This window comes from Muscardinus avellanarius, assembly GCF_963383645.1.
Source record: "Muscardinus avellanarius genome assembly, chromosome: 11".
NCBI classification, from domain to species: Eukaryota; Metazoa; Chordata; class Mammalia; order Rodentia; family Gliridae; genus Muscardinus; species Muscardinus avellanarius.
The window spans coordinates 52449726-52472899 of NC_137797.1; the positions used below are offsets into that span (position 1 = coordinate 52449726).

Here is a 23174-nt window from a genome sequence, read left to right on the forward strand (position 1 = left end):
ACTAAGGATTGCAGAGTTTCAGAGTATCTAAAATTTAAATATTAACTCTCTTATTTATACATGTTTTTTCTTCTCATATGAAAGGTACTAATTTACATTTAAACATCTTACATTTTTAAAAGAAAGTAGAAATTCCTAAAAGTGAATATTCACCATTCCTCCTCTCCTCAAGTAGGTAATTACACCACAAAGAATTTCACAGGGAGATATTTTCTTGCTGTGATAAATGTAAATAAAAATAAAAGCCATCTTGTCTAAATTTTTAGGGTTAGAAATATATAATTCTACTTTTATAAATCAGCTAGTTGAAATATGTCAGCACAATCATTTGAATGGGTTGTCTGCATACTGGACAGGGCTTATTTCTTTTCTTTAGCTTCTTTGCACATGTGAAACATGACATAAGATGTCCAGTTTTACCATGAACGATACAACCATTTTTAGGTCGACCTTGGCAAATCACACAAGGTTCAACGGCATTAAGGGGAAAACTAGATTCCATATTTTCTTCTTTGTCTTGTGTTTCTTCCCTCTTAATCTCATCAACTTCTTCTTGGCTACTATAAATAAGGCTACTAGAAGTTGATGGCTGAGAATAGTCTTCACTCTCTTGTGACTGAGAGGCTTGTGTGACTGTACTGTCATCTTCTTCAACACATAACTCTCTGGAATCATTCCCTGTAGTTTTTTTACCATCAGGCACATCCAAACCTTCTTCTGCCTGTGTTGGGCTTTCTAGTTTGACTTTCTCAAGGATTTCCCCTTTATCTTTCCCTTTATCTTCAGGAAGCCAATTCTCACGAAGGGCCCAACACCTGTTGCAATGTCTCGGCAGGGGAGGATTCATTTCGTTGCATGAAGTACATTTCCAGTAGTCCTTCAATAAAACAAAATGAAGTTAGTTTCTATAACCCTTTAATTACTAGCACAACAATGACAGTAACTTTGATATGTCTAAGGTAAAATGTACCAGTTCACTTTCCGTCATGTTTTATATAAAACTGTCAACATGTACAGCATTAGAAATATACTTAATATCATATAATAAAAATTTCCTGAAAGCAAATTTTAGGTGTGTGTGTGTGTGTGTGTGTGTGTGTGTGTGTGCGCGCGTGCGTGTGTCACTGAGGACTGAACCCAGGGACATTTTGCTGGAAATTTATTAACAGTAAATTTTAGGTCTGTGTGTGTGTGTGTGTGTGTGTGTGTGTGTGTGTGTGTGTGTGTGAGAGAGAGAGAGAGAGAGAGAGAGAGAGAGAGAGAGAGAGAGGGGGAGGGGGAGGGGGAGAGGGAGAGGGAGAGGGAGAGGGAGAGGGAGAGGGAGAGGGAGTGGGAGAATATGAATGTGTTACTGAAGATTGACCCAGGGACATTTTACCTCTGAGCTACACCTCCAGCCCTAGTTTATTTTGAAAAAGAGTGTTATTAAGTTGTGGATGGTCTCACTAAAGCTGAAGTTGGCCACAAACCTGCAATCCTGTCTCAGCCTCCTAAGTACTGGGATTACTAGTGTGTGCCACCTAGTACTGGGCTAGGTTTTAGGTAATACACACACGCGCGCTCTCTCTCTCTCTCCAAGGTAATAAATATTCATTTGTTTGACCCCTGGATTCAGTCCCCAGCATCACAAAGAAAAAACATATACCTCAAAAAATTTTAAATTAAAAAGTAAAAAAAAAAAAAAAACCAATCAACACTGGGGTGGAGATGTAGCTCAGTGGTAGAGTACTTGCCTAGCATGAACAAGGCCCTGAGTTTAATTCCTAGCACTAGGCAGAAGGGGGGATGTCAATGTGTAACAGCCTTTTCTCAAGTATTTGATTATAAGCACTTTTCTTCAGCCTTACCACACTAAAACTTCCAAACTGAAAATACATTTATTGTGATATAAAACCATGTAACAATAAAGTTAGCTGTATGAGGGCACAGACCCAGCTGGTTCCCTTAGTTGAAGTGATCTTTTCCTCTTTATTGAGGCTTGTATCCACTCCCTTAAGGACTCAATTCTGGACACTGAGCCCTGGAATCTTCTCAACCTAGATGACCCTGTCTCTCCTATAGAAAATTCTCCCAACCCAATAGTGACTCTGTAAGGAGAGCTCTAACTCCGTAAGAAGTGTTCCCTAGCTCCACTCACAAAGGGAATGCCAAAACCACTCTTCTGAGCATCCATAGCCAGCTAAGCACCACCATCCTTGGACAAAACCCAAAGTGTGTGCCCAAGAATTATCTGTCCTCTCCTGTCTTCTCCCCTCTGCAACTGCTCAGTGCTTCTTCCTTGTTCTGACTTCCCTCTCCACAATGCAACTGGGACGACAAGCTCCCCCACATCCCCATTTTGTACTGAACATATCCTTGTTTTCACTCAAGCATGGTTCTTATCTAAGGATACTTTATATATGAAATTACCACAAGAGGTCCTTCCTATTACAACATGAATAACACAACCACTTTTAGGCTTCCTGACAAATGATGTAACAGCAGCAATAGGGTAGAGACTATTTGTTCTCCCACACTGGTTTTTTCAAGTTGTCAAAGATAGAGACAGGCATAGTGATACACTCTTGTAATCCCAGTACTTGGAAGGCCAACACAGGAAGTTCAAAGGTTCAAAGACAGGCCGGGCGTGGTGGCGCACGCTTGTAATCCCCGCGCTTGGGAGGCAGAGACAGGAGGATCACGCAGGTTCGAAGCCAGCCGTGCCCACTGGCTTAGGAGACCCTGTTTCCAAATAAAAATGTAAAAATAGGTCTGGGAGTGTAGCCCGGAGGTAGAAGGGTTTCCAGGAACCCCAGTACCACAAAAAAAAAAAAAAAAAAAAAGTTCAAAGACAGCCTCAGCAACTTAGTGAAGGCTTTCAGCAACTTAGTGAGACCTTGTTTAAAAATAAAAAATAGCTGGGCATGGTGGCACATGCTTGTAATCCCTGTGCTTGGGAGGTGGAGACAGGAGGATCATGTAGTTTCTTAACAGACCCTGTTTCCAAATAAAAATATAAAATAGGTCTGGGAGTATAGCCCGGAGGTAGAAGGGTTCCACCCCCAATACCACCAAAAAAATAAAAAATAAAACAGGGCTGACAGAATGTATCTGGGTTCCATCCCCAACACCTCAAAAATAAAAAAATGTGGTCAAAGATATTTCTACTAGTTCTTAAACTAAAATAAAGGTTTTAGCCAGATGTGGTGACACATTTGTAATCTCAGTACTTGGGAGGCAGAGACAGGAGGATCAGGGCCTAGAAATATAGCTCAGTGGTAGAGTGCTTGCCTAAAGACAGGAGGATCATAGGTTCAAGGATAGCCTCAGCAAGTAGTGAGACTCTCAGCAATCCAGTGAAACTGTTTCTAAATAAAAATAAAATTGGGCTGGGGTTATAGGCCAGAAGTAGAATGCTTGTGTTCTACTTCTACCCCAGTGCCACATACATACATAGATTCATAAATATCTTGCAGTTTGGGGGAGAGGAGTATGCTTTAAAGCATCCAATACATTAAAGTTCAAATTCCCCACATAAAACTAAACAAATGTAGGGGCAGATTCCACAACAACAAACCAGCTAGGCATGGTGGCACACACTTGTAGTTCCAGTACTTGGGAGGCTGAGACAGGAGGATCGCCGACTCTAGGCTAGCTTTATCAACTTAGTGATGTCCTCATCAACTTAGTGAGACCTGTTTCAAAATAAAATAAAACATTTTAGAAAAGGCTAAGGGTGTATCTTGGGAGGTAGTATGCCCCTGGCATTATTCAATCCCTAATACAAATAAAAATGTCATTAGACTTAAAAAAAAAATTAGAAACTAATTTTGACCTCAGTAGCTTTTAAATTATTTCTTAAAAAAATGTGTGTGTGTGTGTGTGTGTGTGTGTGTGTGTGTGTGTGTGTATACTTACAGCTAAGGAAATTTCAGGATCTTCTTCAAATGAATCTGTGTCACTTTGCCCTGCCTGATACACAGTAACTCGATACACCTAATAAAAGAAATTCATTAGCATCAATTTGTCACCTTTTTTCTTCTTCAATCAGAAAAAGTTCTTAGTCCTAAGCATGTACTACTACTATATCTAAGAAATTCTCAGACAAAGGTCAAATGAAGTAAAAGAAGAAAAACAGGACAGTGAAATATTCACCCATCATGGAAAAATTCAACAGAACATTAAAAAATGGGAAAAACAAAATATCAAAGGAGTAGTTTCAATTGATATAGAAAAATAGGTAGAAAATTAAAAAGCAAACTAATATTAGAAGAGGAATTTAAAAGCAGAGTAATGAATCATGAAAGCCTCAAGTCCACAAACCAATATTGTAAACAAATCAAGAGGCAAGGATTTAAGCAAATATGATCCTGTCTTTAATCTCATCAAGGCCAATGAACATGGAAAATATTGTAACAATTTTCTAGTGTAATTAGAGGGGAAAAAATTACCTCATCATCTTCATCTGAGAGTTCTTGTCCTTCTTCAGTAAGGCTGTAGTCTTCTGAATCAAGAGATTCAACTTCAAATTCTACACTAAACTGATCTGAAACTGAGTCCTGATCCAACCAATCAGCTGAATGTTCACTCATACCATCATCAAGATCCTGAGGAGGAAAAAAGAGAGGGAGCAAAGTGAGCTTACACCTCTTGGCCTCTGTGCGAGCTTCCTAACAAACCCTCCTCTAGTCCCACATTACTATGCACTGCCACTAAACAGAGGTTCAGGTTATTACATTAATGTTATTTTCCCTGTTCAAAACTCCATTATACAAATGAATAAGGCCAAAGCCACTTACTGGGAAGTGAAGGTGCATATGGTATGATACATTAACATTTCCTCCCTCTCCAAACAGACATACCCTGCTCCCGTAATGAATATGGACAATCCAGACAGATCTAGACTGTTTCTTAAACCAATCTTGACAATTCAACTTCCTCAATTTCCCTCAATAACTGGAATAATATGAGTTTCTAAATCTTACTCACCCTTGCCAGGCTCCCTGGTGCATGTCAGAAATCCCAGCTACTCAGGAGGCTTATGACAGAGGATAAGGAAACTTAGGAAGACCCTCTCTCAAAATATTTTTCAGCACTGGGGATGGAACCCAGGGGCATTATACCTCTGAGCTACACACCCAGCCCTATTTTTTATTCTTTATTTTGAAACAAAGTCTCACTAAGTTGTGGAAAGCCTCACAAGTAGCTGAGGCTGGCCGCAAACCCACAGAACTCCTGTCTCAGCCTCCCAATTACTGGGATTACAAGCGTGCACCACCACACCCAGTTCAAAATAAAACTGTGAAAGCAATGGGAGTGTAGCTCAATGGCAGAGTGTTTACCTACTATATGCAAGGCCCTGAAGTCAATCCCAGCACAGCAAAAACTAAACTAAATCTTACTCATCCTTCTTTAAGCCTCTGTATCTTCAACTTTCAATTACCTTTATGATTATTGGTTGTGTCCTCACAATAAATTATGTAAAGCATAACTGTATGTTTCTATTCTGAACTTATAGCTACTTTGAGAACTAAGAACTCTCTTAATCATCTATATATTCAGATTGGTAGAATGATAGTAACACATACACAAATAAATTTTGTATTTGCTTTAATGAACCTCTAGAATAACTTATTTTTAAGAATTCTAGATAGACTTAACTGTTTTGATTGTTTTTTGGTGGCACTGGGGTTCCTGGAAACCCTTATACCTCTGGGCTACACTCCCAGACCTATCTTTTATACTTTTTAAATTTGGAAACAGGGTCTCTTAAGCCAGAGCGGCTAGCTTCAAACCTGCAAGATCCTACTGTCTCCACCTCCCAAGCACGGGGATTACAAACGTGCGCCACCACGCCCAGCCAAATTTTTAAATGATTTTAAAAATTCTGGGTCTGTATTTGAGTCATCATTTTAGGATTTAAAAAATATTCAACCTAGCTAGGCGTGGTGGTGCACACTTGTAATCCCGCACTTGGGAGGCATAGACAGGAGGATCGCGCAGGTTCGAAGCCAGCTGAGCTGGCTTAAGAGGGCCTATTTCCAAATAAAAAAAATATAAGTCTGGGAGTGTAGCCCGGAGGTAGAAGGGCTTCCAGGAACCCCAGTACTACCAAAAAAAAATTTTTTTTTCAACCTAATATTTGCTATCTATGACTACAGGAAGGAATATAAAGAGAAGGTTACAAGTATTAAAAAAAAAAAAAAAAAAAAAAACACTAGCCGGGCATGGTGGCACACACTTGTAATCCCTGCGCTTGGGATGCTGAAACAGGAGGATCACACAGGTTCCAAGCCAGCCTCAGCTACTTAGTGAGGCTCTCAGCAACTTAGTAAGACCGTTTCCAAATAAAATAGAAAAAAGGTCTGGGAGTGTAGCCCGGATGTAGAAAGCCCCTGGGTTCTACCCCCAGTACCACCAAAAAAAAAAAAAAACAAAAAACAAAAAACAAAAAAAACACACTGATGCCAAGCACAATGGTGGTCACCTACAACCTGGGCAGCCGAGACAGAAGGATCACAGGCTCAAGGCCAGCCTAAGCAACTCAGCACCACTCTCAGCAACTTAGTGAAATCCTGTTTCAAAACAAAAATTAAAAAGGGCTGGGATTATAGCTTAGAGGTAGAATACCCTAAATTCAATCTCCAGTACCACCAAAAAAAAAAAAAAAAAAAAAAAAGTACACTGGTCTAGGAGTCAAGATATAGGCATTATTCTTGATTTGCCACTAAACAGCACTTTTTTTAAATACTGGCAACTGAACCCAGAGGCTTTCTACTTCCAAGCAATTTCCCCACTTCTTCCTGACCCTTACTTTTTTTTTTCTTAAACAAAGTCTCACTAAGTTGCTGAGGCTGGCCTCAAACTTGTAATCTTCCTGTCTCAGCCTCACAAGTACTGGAATTACAGGACTATGCTACCATGCCTGGCTTAAAAAAAAAAAAGCTTTAAACTAGGTTCAGTGATTTAAGTCAGTAATCCTAGCAACTTGAAAAACTGAGACAAGAAAATCACAAGTTCTAGGCAGCCTGGGAAATTGAGTGAGACTCTGTCTCAAAATAAAAATGTTTTAAGAACAAGAAACAGCGAAGATGTAGCTCAGTGGTACAGCAACGCAGGGTTCAGTTGTGTGTGTTATGTATGTATGTGTGTATATATATGTATGTATGTGTGTATATATGTGTGTGCATATATATATATGTATATATCACACAGATTTTTAATACATAGGACTTTTAGAAGAGTATAGGATAGAAACCAAAATTAATTTCTACCTAATTCTGCTTAACAAGGCAGTGTCTCAAATACAAAACAAGAACACAGACTCTAAAGATCATTAAAATGGAATTATAAAGCCAGCTGTGGTGGTGCACGCTTGTAATCCCAGCATTTGAGAGGCTGAGACTGGAGGATCACGGTTCGTGGATAGCCTCAGCTACTTAGTGAGGCACTCTGTAACTTAGTGAGACCCTGTTTCAAAATAAAGAATAAAAAAACAGGGCAGGGGATGTAGCTCGGAGGTCAAATGTCCCTGAGTTTCATCCCCAGACCTGCAAAAAAAAAAAAAAAAATTGAATGAGAGCTGGGGAGGTAGCAGTGGTAGGGCACTTACTTGCCCAGCACTCAGAGAGCTCGCTTCTATCCCCAGCACTTCAAAAAAAAAAAAAATAGGAGACCCGAATGGTAAATTTTTTTTTCTTTTTCATTTTTGCTGGTGGTGCTGGGGATTAAACCCAAGGATATTCTACCTCCAAGCTGCAACTCCAATCCTATCTTTATTTTTTATTTGGAAGCAAGGTTTTTCTAAGATGCTAAGAAACTAAGTTTCTGAAGCTGACTTTGAACTTGTGATCCTCTTATTTCAGCCTACCAAGTACCAGAATTACAGGTGTGTGCTACCACACCCAGCAGTAACTTTCTTTTAAAGCCATTTGTAAAGATAAAATTAACCAAACTCGAAGTTTGTGTATTAAGTTTTCTTTAACTGGATCCAATTTTCAGGTCACACACATAAATGCTCTCAAGTACTTGTACTTTTCATAGGACTAATGTTTCCATTATTTCAATATTGATAGCCTGTCTCCAGGAGGGCAGGAACCATATCTACCTGACTCTAGCTGTATGTCCAGGGCTAAATATGAAGCCTGGATACAACTGGCCTAAATGGCTACTGACTGAAGAACTTGCTCAAAGACTGAGCAGGAGCTCATCATGCCACCTAGTGGCTTACATGAGTAACAATTCTGTTAAGTACTCCGGAGTGCACATCTATTACACAATCACTGCTTTGGAAGAAATGTAGATGATATAGGTAGGAGTAACCAGAATACATAAAGAACAGGATTATTACAACAATTAATTCAGTCTCTCACCTGTTCTGGAGAACTATAATCAATAATATCCAGAAAAGTAACCATGAGACATTATCACTTCACCAAGCTTCCAATTTTAAAGATTTTAAAGACAAATATTTAATGAGGAAGAAAACATTCCACTTATCAAGCATTTTGCTAGCAAAAGTGCTTGATAAATAGACTACTTTGGAGTTCTTTATCAATAATCAAAAAGTACTAATAACTTCTCATCATTCATGCAATATTGTACCCTATTTCACAAAGCTAGTAAAAACAGACCTTCTCGAGCCAGGCCCACGCTTGTAAACCCAGCATTTGGGAGGCTGAGACCAGAGGATCACGGTTCGCGGACAGCCTCAGCTACTTAGGCCCTCTGCAACTCAGTGAGACCCAGTTTCAAAATAAAGAATAATAAAAAAGGGGGGGGGCAGTGGGTGTGGCTCGGAAGTCGAATGCCCAAGTTCCATCCCTAGACCTGCAAAAAAACAAAAACAAACAACAAAAAAAACACCAGACCTTCTCTAATGCCTAGACCTATGCATGGCAAATGTTAAGCTCAGACTATGCTAACTTATTTGCTGATGGCTTATAAAAGGGCTTTTGTTTATTTTGTAGTGCTGGGGATTGAAACCAGGGCTTTGTACATGCTACAGTGCAACTACTCTACCTCTGAGCTATACTCCCTACCCCTTAACAGTTATTTTTACTTAAAATATTTAAGACAAATTTGCCTTAGAATCCTAAAATATGTATTTGAACCAAATTTCCAGTTTTGTTTCTACTTATTTAGTGTGAGGGAGCCTGGGGATTGAACCCAGAGAATTCTACCTCTAAGCCACACCTCCCCCAGCTCTTTTTGAACTTTTGTTTTAAAATGGGTCTCACTAGGTTGCTGAGAGTCTTACTAAATTGTTGAAGCTGTCCTTGAACCTGCGATCCTCATCTTAACCTCCCAAGTACTAAGATTACAGGCACACACCACCATGCCTGGATCCCTTATTTTTTAAAAAGTCAACTTCCAAATCCAGACTTTTCTATACTCCAACATATCTGAACTTATTACTGGTGCAGTGGTCCACAAAGATCCTCTAACATAGGGTGACACTAATAACAGTATTTATACTACTTTTACCAATTCCAGTGCTATTCCACTATTTTCTACCCTTCTCCCAAATGTGAGGTTAGAGCCAAGGAGATTTACATAGTAGTTATATCTGAAGGTAAAATTAACCACTATGCTCAGCAGCAATCTTATACGTGTGTCTTCTATCTTATTATGTGCTGCTTATTAGGACAGTCAGGACTACATTTTGGAAATCAGAGCTTTGTTTCATTTGGAATAGGAGCATTACCGGATGGGGTGGTGTCCCTGTAGACTCACTGCCACTGCTCCTTTCACAGATCTCCCTTATCACACACAAAGCCAGGCTTTCATCAAAGGAAAGGGAGATACTATCCGATTTGTGGCGCTTTCTTTGTCGTTCACCAGATAATTCATCTGAATTTTCTTCTGGATATGTAAAGGAAAAAGAGTTGTTAAATCACTATACTGTGACTGATTTAGAAATTGAGATATCTATTTGTAATGAAACTTAGTTTTGATATTGAACAGAAAATAGTTAATTACTGTTTCAAATGTCACTTTTATTGGATCTGAAGAGTTACAGAGCCAGGCATGGTGGCACAAATGTGTAATCCCAGTACTTGGGAGGCTGAGACAGGAGGATCATAGGTTTATGGTCAGCCTCAGCTACTTATTGAGGCCCTCTACAGCTTAGTGAGAGCCTGTTTGAAAATAATCAATAACAGGGTGTATAGCTTGGAGGCAGAATGCCCCTGGGTTCAATTCCCGGTACAGAAAAAAAGTTACAGAAAATAGTTTTAATATTAATTTATTTATTTTTGCAAGTGCTGGGGATGGAACCCAGGAGCATTCTACCTCCGAGCTACACCCCCATTCCTATTTTTTTATTCTTTATTTTGAAGCAGGGTCTCACTAAGTTGCAGTGAGCCTCACTAAGTAGCTGAGGCTGGCCACAAACCATGATCCTCCTGTCTCAGCCTCCCAAATACTGGGATTACAAGTGTGCGCCACCACACCTGGCTCAGAACATATTTTTAAAAAGTTTTCTAATCTTCAGCCAGGCGTGGTGGCGCATGCTTGTAATCCCCGCGCTTGGGAGGTGGAGACAGATCACGCAGGTTCGAAGCCAGCCTTGCTGGCTTAAGAGACCCTGTTTCCAAATTAAAAAAAAAAAAAAATAGGTGTCTGGTAGTATAGCCCAGAGGTAGAAGGGTTTCCAGGAATCCCAGTACCACCCACCAAAAAAAAAAAAAAAGTTTTCCTATCTTCTTCTTCAAAACTCTAACTCCACAATGCACAATAAATTTAATGCATCTATTGCTGGGCGTGGTGGCGCATGTTTGTAATCCCCGCGCTAGGGAGGTGGAGACAGGAGGATCGCGCTGGTTCGGAGCCGGCCTCGCTGCTGGCTTAAGAGACCCTGTTTCCAAATAAAAAAAAATATAAAATAGGTCTGGGAGTGTAGCCCGGAGATAGAAGGGCTTCCAGGAACCCCAGTACCGCAAAAAAAAAATAAATAAATAAATAAATATAAAAAATAAATTTAATGCATCTAAAAAACTTACTAACCAAATAACTTGGGCATGCTAGGCAAGTGCTCTTCCACTGAACTACATCATTGCTAGCCTTTTTTTTTTTTTTTGCGCAGTACTGGGGATTGAACCCAGGGGCATTCTACCTCCGAGCTACACCCCCAGCTCTATTTTTTACTCTTTATTTTGAAACAGGGCCTCACTGAGTTGCAAAGGACCTAAGTAGCTGAGGCTGGCCAAGAACCACGATCCTCCTGTCTCAGCCTCACAAATGCTGGGATTACAAGTGTGCGCCACCATGCCTGGCAGCCTTTTTTATTTTTACAGCTGCAGAATATGTTATCTGTAACAGAGGCTCATAAACTATTCATCATAACTGAATCATTTAGTCACAAATTTGAGCATCTGCTTCATGTCTTGCCCACGGTTAGCAATGGATGAAAAGGTGAGGTCAGCCATCAGCCTCACATTTCAACATCAAGGCAACCAAGATTATTTACAAACTAAATTCAAGGAAACAAACAGAATGCTAAGGAGAACACTAAGAAGAAAACTACTTTTCTTTCTGACTGGTTAGAATGATTCTCTGAGAAGGTCACATTTAAGCAAAAACAGAAAATGAGTTTGTCATACAAGGCTGAGGTAGAAGAACCCTTGGCAGATGAGGAGTGCTATTTCAGAGCAGGAAATAGTTTTAACTTGAGAACCAATATCCAGTACAGCTGAAACAGTGAAACTGAGGAGGGTGTGGAGGCCAAGGTGATAGTAGCTAAGTGGGGAAGTAACATAATTTCAATTACCCTTTTATAATCTCTTTTAATACTGTGAAATAGTAAAAGCAAGAGTAAAGAAAGTCAGAAAGCTGCTGCAGTGAGGTCCACACAAGTGGTCCAGACAACGGTCAACCTCGAGTAATGATATTCTCCATCACCATATATGGCAGGTTTTCAATCACAAATAATGCTATAGTTAGTATCTCCACACACAAACCTTGGAATTTCTGATTATAATCCTAGGATGGATTCCTAGAAGTAGAGTTATTAAAACAAGGGTAAGACCTCTAAGCCTTTCTATAATACATAAAGATGCAGCCTGTTTTATATAAACAGATACAACAGTGCTATCAATACCAATACACAAATTAACAAGGATAAATTAACAATTTATCTTTTTGTGTGTATGTGGTACTAGGGGTGGAACCCAGGGGCTTTCTACCTCCAGGCTATACTCCCAGACCTATTTTATGTTTTATTTGGAAACAGGGTCTCACTAAGTTGCTGAGAACCTCACTAAGTTTAGCTGAGGCTGGCTTCGAACCTGCCTCCTGTCTCAGCCTCCCAAGTACTGGGATTACAAGTATAGGCCACCACGCCTGGCTACGATTTATCTTTTTTAGCAATCATTAAATGCAACAAGTTGCTAAATATGTTGCACATAATTAGCGCATTTAGTCAATGAAACAATTTAATTTTTTTTTTTTTTTTTTTTTTTTTTTGGTGGTACTGGGGTTCCTGGAAGCCCTTCTACCTCCGGGCTACGCTCCCAGACCTATTTTATATTTTTGAAACAGGGTCTCTTACGCCAGCGCGGCTGGCTTCGAACCTGCGCGATCCTCCTGTCTCCGCCTCCCAAGCGCGGGGATTACAAGCGTGCGCCACCACGCCCGGCCTACAATTTAATATTTTAATATTAAATCATTTAATAATTTAATATTGCATTTAATTAAGACATTCCATGAAAAAGATTTATCTTTGCTAGCTTCACAGACCAACTGTATGTAGTCAGCCAGAAAAAAAATACAAAAATTACAAATTATAAACTCAAGAAATTAACTCAACAAACCAAAACAGCAAAACAATTTCATTAAACTTAAAAACACTAATTCCATTAGAGAAAACAAAAATAGCTTATAAGTACCTGTTTCACTAATTCCTCTCCTCCTGGATGAGGTAGATGGTCTAGAAACCAAATTGGAAGATGAAGGCTTCTCTTCCTGTAGTTCTTGCACGGGGTCCTAAGCATTCATGATAAAATATGACAAACTTAACTTGTAATTACAGGAAGCTAAAAATTCTGCTTTCTATAAAAACCTTTTAATTTCCAAGCAACATTATACTAGAATGAGAAACATATTTAAAAATTACCTTCTGATCACTCCCACCTTCAAGTTGGCACCTGTTTTCACTCACAGATGTACTGGAATCTGATGATTCTAAGAAAAAATTAAAACAGAATCACACACTAGTAAAGAAAGAGCTATTCAACAGGTCTCATTCCAACACACACATCATACACAATTTAACCTTTGAACAAACATTAAACAGATACTATTCACATGCTAAATACTGGAGACATAAAAAGAAAATTCAATTTAACTAGAAAATAACAAAGTAATTATAAGGTATAATAAACACATTAAAATAAGTATTATAAGATATATTAGCAGAAAAGATGGAGCAATAATTATTGGTAGGAGTGGGAGGACTCTGAGGAGCAAAGAATCAGAAAAAATTGCATAATAAAGAGTATGTGCAAACAGGGTTGGGAAAAGAATTCTAGACTGAGGGAACACCATGTTAAAAAGCATGCAGAAGCAAACAGTCCCCAGTGCAGGGAACTAAATGTGTTTTATTATTACTGGAATGTAAAGAGTCCTGTGTGTTGAGCCAAACTTTTGAGCAAAAGGATGTTGACAAGCAGAGTATCACTGTGTTCTTCCCAGCAGAATCTTCCCAAGACAGTGTTGCACCCACTCATCACTAAAAAGGTCTTAGTCCAAGAAATAAAATTATTTCCCAGCCAGGAGTAGTGGCACATGCTTATAATCCCAGCATTTGGGAGGCTGAGACAGGAAGATCACAAGTTCACGGTCAGCCTCAGCTACTTAGTGAGTCCCTTCCAACTCAGTGAAACTCTGTTTCAAAAATAAAGAATAAAAAAATAGGGCTGAGGGTGTACCTTGGAGTTAGAATGCCCATGGGTTCAATCCCTAGTACTTAAAAAAAAAAATTCCTAGCTCACGTAACTAGAAAATACCGATTTCTTAAACTGATTTCCTTCCCTTTTCTCCTTGTCTCTTTTCTCTTCCCTGCTCTCTTCTTTTTCTCTCTTCTCATGCTGGGAATGGTACCCAGGGTCTCATACAGGGTAGGCAAGTTCTCTACTACTGAGCATCATGCCAGCCCTAATTTTCTTAAGTTGTACATAGTTAAGACTGTATTATGCAGGAATTTTTTAAAGTATATGTAATAAAGGGAATATTACAAAATACATGTAACAAGAAGAGAAGCACTAGGTGTGACAAGGCTGACAATGTTATGAATTTTCAAACAACAGAAATCTAAAATAAAACAGAATAAAAATAACAAATAATCTATAGGTACCCATTTCATTGATAAAATCTTCCTATCAATCTGCCAGGGCTTATTTAAATGAATAATCAGGGTTAAGTACTTCAGAAACTCAAAATACTATAGATACTGTAATTGTATATTTTTCATCATTTGATATCATAAAAATCCTTAAATAGCCGGGCATGGTGGCACACGCTTGTAATCCCAGCATTCGGAAGGCTGAGACCAGAGGATTGTGGTTCAAGACAGCCTCAACTACTTAGTGAGGCCCTTGATAACTTAGTGAGACCCTGTTTCAAAATAAAGAATAAAAAAGAGAGCAGGGAGTATAGCTCGGAGGTAGAATGCCCCTGAGTTCATCCCCAGACCAAAAAGAAAAGAAAAGAAAAAAAAAAAAGCCAAGTTAACAGAAGCCTAATAAGTACTTTTATTTTGGGGTAAGATGTTGATACCCTTTTCTGGGTTTTAAATCCTAACTATGGTAGAGTAGGTATCAATTTGACATATATATTTAACACTATGTTAATAAAATACTGTATGATGCAGAATGCAAACCTGAGACATAGAAAACAGAAATATAACTAAGTTTAATCAAAGTAATACAGCAATAAAATCTGAAAATGGGCTCAGAGCCACAAAGAATAGTCAATTCATTCAGAAAATTAAACAAACTGGGTGCAGTGGCACACACCTGTAATTCCAGTACTTACTTGGGAGGCTAAGACAAAAGGATCAGAGGTTCGATGCTTGCCTCAGCAAGTTAGTGAGACTCTGTTACGAAAAAACAAGAAAAAATAAGCCAAGCTTCTGAGAGCAGTTTTATTTGGGGGGTACCACTGGGGATTAAACCCAGGGGCATTTTACCTCTGAGATATACCCCCAGCACTATTTTTTTTTTTTATTCTTTATTTTGAAACAGGGCCTCACTAAGTAGCTGAGGCTGGCTGTGAACCTGTGATCCTCCTGTCTCAGCCTCCCAAGTACTAGGATTACAAGCATGCGCCACCACACCCAGCTCCTGAGAGCAGTTCTTAATTGTCATTCAAGAACAGTTACTAGGAGGGTATAGTGGGTTGAAGCTAGCTACTGCCAGAACTCATAAATGTAGATACCTTTCCCCATGCAATGTTTACAACCTGAAAATCAGAGTATTTACAGCAAGGGAATCAGCAATCAATATAAGGCAGGGACCATGTACTGTTAAAACATTTATCGTTAGCCAGGCATGGTGACGCACGCTTGTAATCCTCATGCTTGGGAGGTGGAGACAGGAGGATCACACAGGTTCGAAGCCAGCCTTGCTGGCTTAAGAGACCCTGTTTCCAAATAAAAAAATATAAAATAGGTCTGGGAGTATAGCCCGGAGGTAGAAGGGTTCCATCCCGAGTACCACCAAAATAAATAAATAAATTTATTTATCGTTTAACGTTTGCCTTTTAAAGTTTATAATACTGTATATGTACATCTTTATTTCTTTTTTTTTTTTTTGTGGTACTGAGGATGGAACCCAGGGGCACTTTATCTCTGAGCTACACCCTCAGAGATCCTCCTGTCTCAGCCTCCCAAATACTGGGATTACAGGCATGCACCACCATGCCCAGCTATATGTGAATCTTTCTGAAACAAAAGCCACCTTCAGCAGAATTCCAAAAGGAGATTTAAGCCAAAAGAGACCACTCAGAACTATAAGTAGGAAACTAAACTGCCAGTTACCTACAAATATTGGTAAAGTTTTGTCTTTTACAGAAAGAAAAAGGAAAAGACCCATTCTTTCAAATGGTCCTACCTAGGTAACTATATTCCCAAAACATTTCAATGCCTTTTTCAAAGTTTGATCCCACCTTTTTACCAAGTAGGAGCTTATGAAATTATCTGCCTCTCAAAATAATCATTCATTCATCCATTCATTCATTCATTCATTTATTTAGTAGTACTGGGGATTGAACCCAAGGACATTCTACCTCCAAGCTACACCCCTATCCTCTATTTTTTTTTATTATTTATTTTGAAACAGTCTAAGTTGCAGATGGCCTTACTAAGTAGCTGAGGCTTGTCTGCAAACCTGCAATCCTTCCTGTCTCAGCCTCTCAAGTACTGATATTACAAGCATGCACCATCATGCCTGACTACAAAAATGTTTTTAAAATAGCTATGCTGGGACCAGAGGACCTCACACATGCTAGGCAAGGACCACAACACTGAACTCTACCCCTAGCCCTTGAAAGTGTTTTTATGGCATGTTTATACTGCTTAAAATTAACTTACCTTGTTGATTGACTACCACCAAGTTTCTGTAGATCATTGTATATATTTTCCTTTAAGAAAAAAATCAAGAAGCATACATTTTAAAATAAAAATTTTGCTGAACTGGGTTTAACCAGACACTTAAATGCATATTTAATATAAACTACTGTATATACTCAAAATGGCATTTTTAAATTGCTATTCAACTTTTATCATTTATAAAGCAAAACTCTAGATGCTTTAAAGCACCACAATTAGTAACGCAATGATTACAAACACCTAACTTGCAATCACAAAGGCTTCTCTAGCTTCGAGATTTCCTCTCCATTTCCTGACATGTTCTTTGATTGGACTTTACCAAAAAAACACTAAAAATTGGGCTGTGCAAGCAAAAAGCAGATTTTCTTCTAGCACTGGACTTAGAAGCAAACTGTCTTTAAAAAGTAATGAGTTAGCTGAGTGTGATGGCACATGCTTGGAATCCCAGCATTTGGGAAGCTGAGACCAGAGGATTGTGGTTTGCAGACAGCCTCAGCTAAGTAGTGAGGCCCTCCACAACTTAGTGAGACCCTGTTTCAAAATAAAAAATAAAAAACAGGGCAGGGGGTGTAGCTTAAAAAAAAAAGTAATGAGTTATACTCATGTATAAAACAGGCATGGAGGCACACATCCGTAATCCCAGTAACTCGAGAGGCTGAGGCAAGAAGATAACAAATTTAAGACCAGACTCAACAATTAGTAAGACGATTTCCAAATCAAAGAGGCTGTGGATGTAACTCAGAGAACACTAATGAGTTGAATCCTTAGTACCATAACATATGTGTGTGTATGTCTAAAATATAGAAACTAAATTATAGTTCTGATTTTTTTTTAGGTATTCAGGATGAAATCCAGGTCCTCATACATGCGGGGCAAGTGCCCTTCCACTGAGCTACAACCCCCAGCCCTAAAACCCTACCAATATTTGAATAGATTTTCTTCCTTATATATTATAATTGGGGAGAGGGGTACTAGGAATTCAAGCCAGGGCACTCCACCTCCAAGCTATACCCCTAGCACTTCCTATTTTTTATCTTTAAACTGGGTCTAAGTTGTTGGTCTCACTAAATTGCTGAGGCTGACCTTAAACCTGTAATTCTCCTGTCTCAGCCTTCCAAGTAAGTTCTGGGATTACAAGTATATGCCACTATGCCCAGCTTAAAAATATCTTTTGGTGACAAACTACAGAAATTTTTCCCCTACTCTTCTTGGGCTACATCTTTCTTAGTGTTCAATAATTAATATACATTATGCTTATCAGGAAGCTGAAATTATATCCCATTTAATTACAATTTTTAGCTATATTTTTATTTTCTGGGGGTGTAGCTCGGAGGTCAAATGCTCCTGGGTTCCATCCCCAAACCCGCAAAAGAAAAAAAAGAATGAAAAGTAGAACTGGGTATGGAGCTCAGAGGTAGAATGTCTCTGGGTTAAATACCCAGTTCTGGAAAAAAAACTATTCAACTAAAAAGTATCCATCCCATTTATTAAGATATAAATGCTAGCCAGGTATAGTGGGACACACACCTGTAATCCCTGTGTACTTGGGTGGCTGAGACAGAAGGATTGCAGGTTTGAGGACAGCCTCAGCATGTAGTGAGACTCTCAGCAACCTAAAACAAGACCTGTTTCCAAATAAGAAATAAAACTGGGCTGGGAGTGTAGCTTGAAGGTAGAATGCCTCTGGGTTCAATCCCCAGTACTTAAAAAAAAAAGATATAAATGCTAAGGCTAAAGACAGACTGATTATGCTAAATTAACAGGAATAAATTCCAAATGTAAGGCAAAAATGACTAAAAATATCAGACTAATTCTCAGCAGAAAAATTCTAGAAGTGTTATCTGGGTTAAATGCAGCTGGTTAACTATCATAATGGTATATGATAAAAAAAAAGGGGGGGATTTCCAAAGTAAAGTTCAAATTTAAGCCCTTACTGATATGGTGTAAAGAATGCTTTTGGAAGTAATAAAAATAATAGTATATAAAATATACTATAGCTGATACACTGAATTCCTTTTGTGATACTGTAGTTTGAAACTAGGAACACTCTACCTCTGAGCTATACCCCAGCCCTATTTTAAAATATTTTTAAACATGCCGGACATGGTGGCACACGCTTGTAATCCCCACGGCTTAGAAGGTGGAGACAGGAGGATCACGCTGGTTTGAAGCCAGCTGAGCTGGCTTAAGAGACCCTGTTTCCAAATAAAATATAAAATATAGCCCAGAGTATAGCCCGGGAGTATAGCCCGGAGGTAGAAGGGTTTCCAGGAACCCCAGTACCACAAAAAAAAAAAAAAAAAAGTTGACACAGATTCTATAGTTGCCTCACTGAGAGTGTGAGGCTAGCTGCAAAACTACGATCCTTCTGTCTCAGTCTCCCAACCCAAATACTGGGATTACAAGTGGGCACCACAATGCCTGGCTTCTCTTAATGTTTTTCATATCATCTATTAGTATTTTTTTATATAATGTCTATTCATGAGATACGAGATATTTACAACCTGTATATTATCCATACTTTTTAAATGAGGAAGCTAAGGCTTAGAGATGTTAGGTCAGTTTGCCTACTCACACTGCTAGTAAATGGCTCAAAAAAAATAAAAAATTTAAAAAAAGTGTAACAATTTACTTCTGACAAAAGGAAGTGAGGGTAGAGGTGAACTGAAATGTCTGCCCTGCTGGCTTTTTACAATGGACCAAACAAGAATTTACCTGTGTTCTTTCACAGAGAAGCTCGGCACTCCAAACAAATCCCCTAGAAGATCATTTGAACAATAGACTATATGTTGTTGCCTTTCATCATATAATCGTTTTGTCATAATATACTGGCCAAGATAAAATATAACCTGAAATAGAAATATGATTTCTGAGCATTAAAAAGAACTTAGTTTCAAGTACATGCAATAATATCCCACTTATCTGAAAGGATTAAATAACCTGCAATATATCCATACCATGTAGAACCACCATTTTGTACAATTTAAAAAGCTGCTTTTAACCTTTCCCCTTTTAATTTAATGGAAACAAAACTGCTTCTCTAATTTACTGAATTTTTTTTCCTTGCAAACTTGAGCTCTGCCCAAGTATCTAGGTATTAACATCCTAAGAATGGACAAGCAAAATGCAAAAGTTGCAGAGCCAAAATAAACAAACTAAAATATGACAATGACCTAGAGCCACTTAAATAAATAGAAGCACCATACACCTCAACAGCCTAAGGTCATAATAGAGGAAAAGACGGGAAAATCACCAATGATATCCACGCAACAGTTTGAGGGAATTTAATTAAATAAAGCCTCAAAGATAACAATATAATTTATACAACAAATGATCAAAATGATGACCCTCAGGCATTAATATAAAGTTAAATTATATTCCATGTGCTCCATTAAGACAAAGCATCAGGCTCTGTACCAGCAGGACACAGGAAGATGCGATGAAACCAATGCTCTCGAGACTTTATTCCTGGGCTCTAAGAAGTGAGAGCAGAGAAGGCAAGAGCCAAACTCCCACAGCAGAGCTCAGCTTGTCCTTTTATTATGGTTTACAGAATTAAAACTGGGTCATCAAATCATTAATTGTCTCTGGCAAAGGACTAGAGCATCAGGTTAGAGATGCTTTAGAAGGTAAGTTATTATCTGACAGTTTTTTCAAGAGCAGCAAAGGTGCTGGCTTCGGCTCCCTCCTGGGGTGGTCTTCCACCCCTATGCAAAGCAAGAAAAAGTGTAATAAAACAGGAGGAAATAGCTTAGACAGTGAAGGGGCATCAAGGTCAATGTCTTCAGTTCCCTCAAGAAGGGTAGTCTTCTGCCAAAGAAAGCAAGACACTATAAATCCTTTAGTCGATATTTTTTAGTTAGAACAGTTTCCCACAAATGAAGGCAAAATAATTTTAAGTTATTCCAATATAAACATATTAAAAACTACCTAAATATATATAGGTGGAGTTTTTACAAGTTTAAAATATATTTTAGCCTTCAGATATTTCATAGAGTTTTTATCATTGTATTACAAATGAGGAGGGAGCTAAGAGTGTGTAGTTCAGTAGTAAAGCACATGCCCAGCATGTACAAGCCCCTGGGTTTAATCTCCAGAATCAAAAAGTAAAAAGTAAAAAGAAAAAAGTAGTAAAAAGAAAAGAAATAAGGCCAGGTGTGGTGTCACATGCTTGCAATCACAGCATTTGGAAGCCTGAGACAGGAAGGTCATCGTTCATGGACAGCCTCAGCTACTTAGTGAGTCCCTCTGCAACTCAGTGAGACCCTGTTTCAAAATAAAGAATAAAAAATAGGGCTGGGGTTGTAGCTCGAAGGTAGAATGACCCTGGGTTCTATCCCCAGTACCGCAAAAAAAAAAAAAAAAAGAATAAGGAAATTGATTTCCAGTCTTCTGATACCCAGTCCATCAAATACACTTTCTTCTACTCCAAACTAGCTCTCACCACTTTCCCACACACACCAGGACTAAGCTACTACAACTGAAAACTACATCAGACTATATATAATCAGTCCTCCAAACCCACATCCACATCTATGAATTCAACCAACCAGAGACAGAAACTACTCCAAAATAAAAATGTCCTAAAAGTACATTTTTTTTCCTTGTCATTATTACATAAACAACACAGTATAACACTTTTTCTGTATGTGGCAGTAGGAGCTAAACCCAGGGGCATTCTATCTTTAAGCCCAACTCTATTTTATTTTGGTTTTTTTGTTGTTGTTGTTGGTAGTGGTTGTTTGTTTGTTTGTTTGTTTAGTAGAACTGAGGATTGAACACAAAGGCATTTTACCTCCAAGCTACACGCCAGGCCTATTTTTTATTCTTTATTTTGACACAGGGTCTCAATGAGTTGCAAAGGGCCCATTAAGCAGCAAAGACTAGCCATAAACCAGTGATACTTGAGTCTCAGCCTCCCAAGTCTGAGATTACAAGTATACACCACCACGCCCAGCTATTTTTTATTTTGAAACTGGGTCTAAGTTGCCGAGGGTCTTTCTAAATTGCAACCTCCAATCCACCTGTCTCAGCCTTCCCAAGTACTAGTATTACAGATGCACACCACCATGCCCAGTCACAGGATAGCATTTATTAACATTAGGTACTATATGTAATCTAAAGATAATTTAAGTATATGTAAGGATATGCATAGGTTATATACAAAAACTATACCATTTTATGTAAGAAACTTAAAATGAGGGGGACATAGTGCCCTAGAATCACCCCCCCACAGATAGCAAGGGAGGATTATACTGTTACCACTACATAATTTAGCACAAATAGATATGACTTTTTATCAATTTTCTTATTTCTATCCCCTGCTAAATATATACTATTTTTATTTCCGTAACAGCCCTAAAAACATCACTTAACTAAGTACTTTCCTACAAGCACAGGCTTAGGGACTTATCTTGCTAAGCAGAAGTCAATCTTTAAGAAATACTCCTATGTAGCTACAGATTGAGGAGATGGTTGCCAGGCAGTGGGAAAGAAAGAAGGAAGACGACCTAGATTCCTCCTGCCAAACATCCCTTGAAGTAGCTTAAAAAGTATAGCTGAAGCCAGGTACAGTGGTGCACACCTATAATCTCAGTACTTGGGAGGCTGAGACAGGAGGATCACAGCCTCAAAGATAGCCTCAGCAACTTAGTGAGGCTCTCCCCAACTCAGTGAGTCCCTATTTCCAAATAAATAATAAAATAGGGCTAGAGTGTGTAGCTCAGAAGTAGAATGCCCCTAGGTTCAATACCCAGAACCAAAAAAAGGTATTGCTATAAAGGGTCTGGAATCTCTTCCTGCCTCACTATCCTACCCCATACACCAAGTAGGAGAGATAGGGAAGAGAAATTTCTTTCACATTGAAATTTTGCTAAAATGGCTAAATCTCTCAATGAAAATCATGCTTCAGTAAACATATTTCAAGCTAGAGGACAATACACTGAGATGCTGTATTTGTTAAACAAAACATATGTTCATGAATCAGCTCACCTCTATCCCAGAATTTCAGTACAATATATTGTACTCATGTATCTCTAGTGGAGAAGTTCTTAACCTGGGATCCAGGGATGCCCAAGAAGTCCTTGGATAGAATTCAGGGTCCATTAATTTGAATGGGAAAAAATATATACCTCTATTTTTATTTTCACCAAATTCAAACTGAAATTTTTTCTTTCAATTATTAATGTAGGCAACAAATAACACTATTAGCAGTACCTGTGATTTGTCACCAAGAAAATCATATTTTCCTACTTGTTGCTTGTGGCAAACACTTCAAAATATCACTATTTCTCACATCAAAATATGATCTGCTGCTAAAATTCAGTAGTATTAAACAAGCATATACTGCAAATTTGCTTACTCTTTTTTTTTTTTTTTTTTTGGTGGTACTGGGGTTCCTGGAAGCCCTTCTACCTCCGGGCTACACTCCCAGACCTATTTTTTTTTTTATACTTTTTTTTTATTTGGAAACAGGGTCTCATAAGCCAGCGCGCGCGGCTGGCTTCGAACCTGCGCGATCCTCCTGTCTCTGCCTCCCAAGCGCGGGGATTACAAGCGTGCGCCACCACGCCCGGCTGCTTACTCTTTT

General features: G+C 38.7%; 1 protein-coding gene across 4 annotated transcripts in view; it reads right to left on the minus strand.

Annotated features, from left to right (window-relative positions):
* Positions 1–301: 301 nt before the first annotated feature.
* Positions 302–23174, minus strand: part of MDM2 (MDM2 proto-oncogene) — a gene marked incomplete at both ends in the record, with an annotated part of 28673 nt that continues 5800 nt past the window's right edge. Inside the window, 8 exons of one of the 4 annotated variants that reach the window (XM_080705519.1) lie at positions 302–877; positions 3898–3975; positions 4431–4586; positions 9686–9843; positions 12867–12963; positions 13094–13161; positions 16568–16617; positions 19301–19434. In XM_080705519.1, coding sequence (XP_080561645.1) covers positions 302–877; positions 3898–3975; positions 4431–4586; positions 9686–9843; positions 12867–12963; positions 13094–13161; positions 16568–16617; positions 19301–19434 — 1317 coding nt within the window. The remainder of the gene's footprint in view (positions 878–3897; positions 3976–4430; positions 4587–9685; positions 9844–12866; positions 12964–13093; positions 13162–16567; positions 16618–19300; positions 19435–23174) is intronic. The other 3 variants (XM_080705520.1, XM_080705521.1, XM_080705522.1) reach the window with 3 other exon arrangements.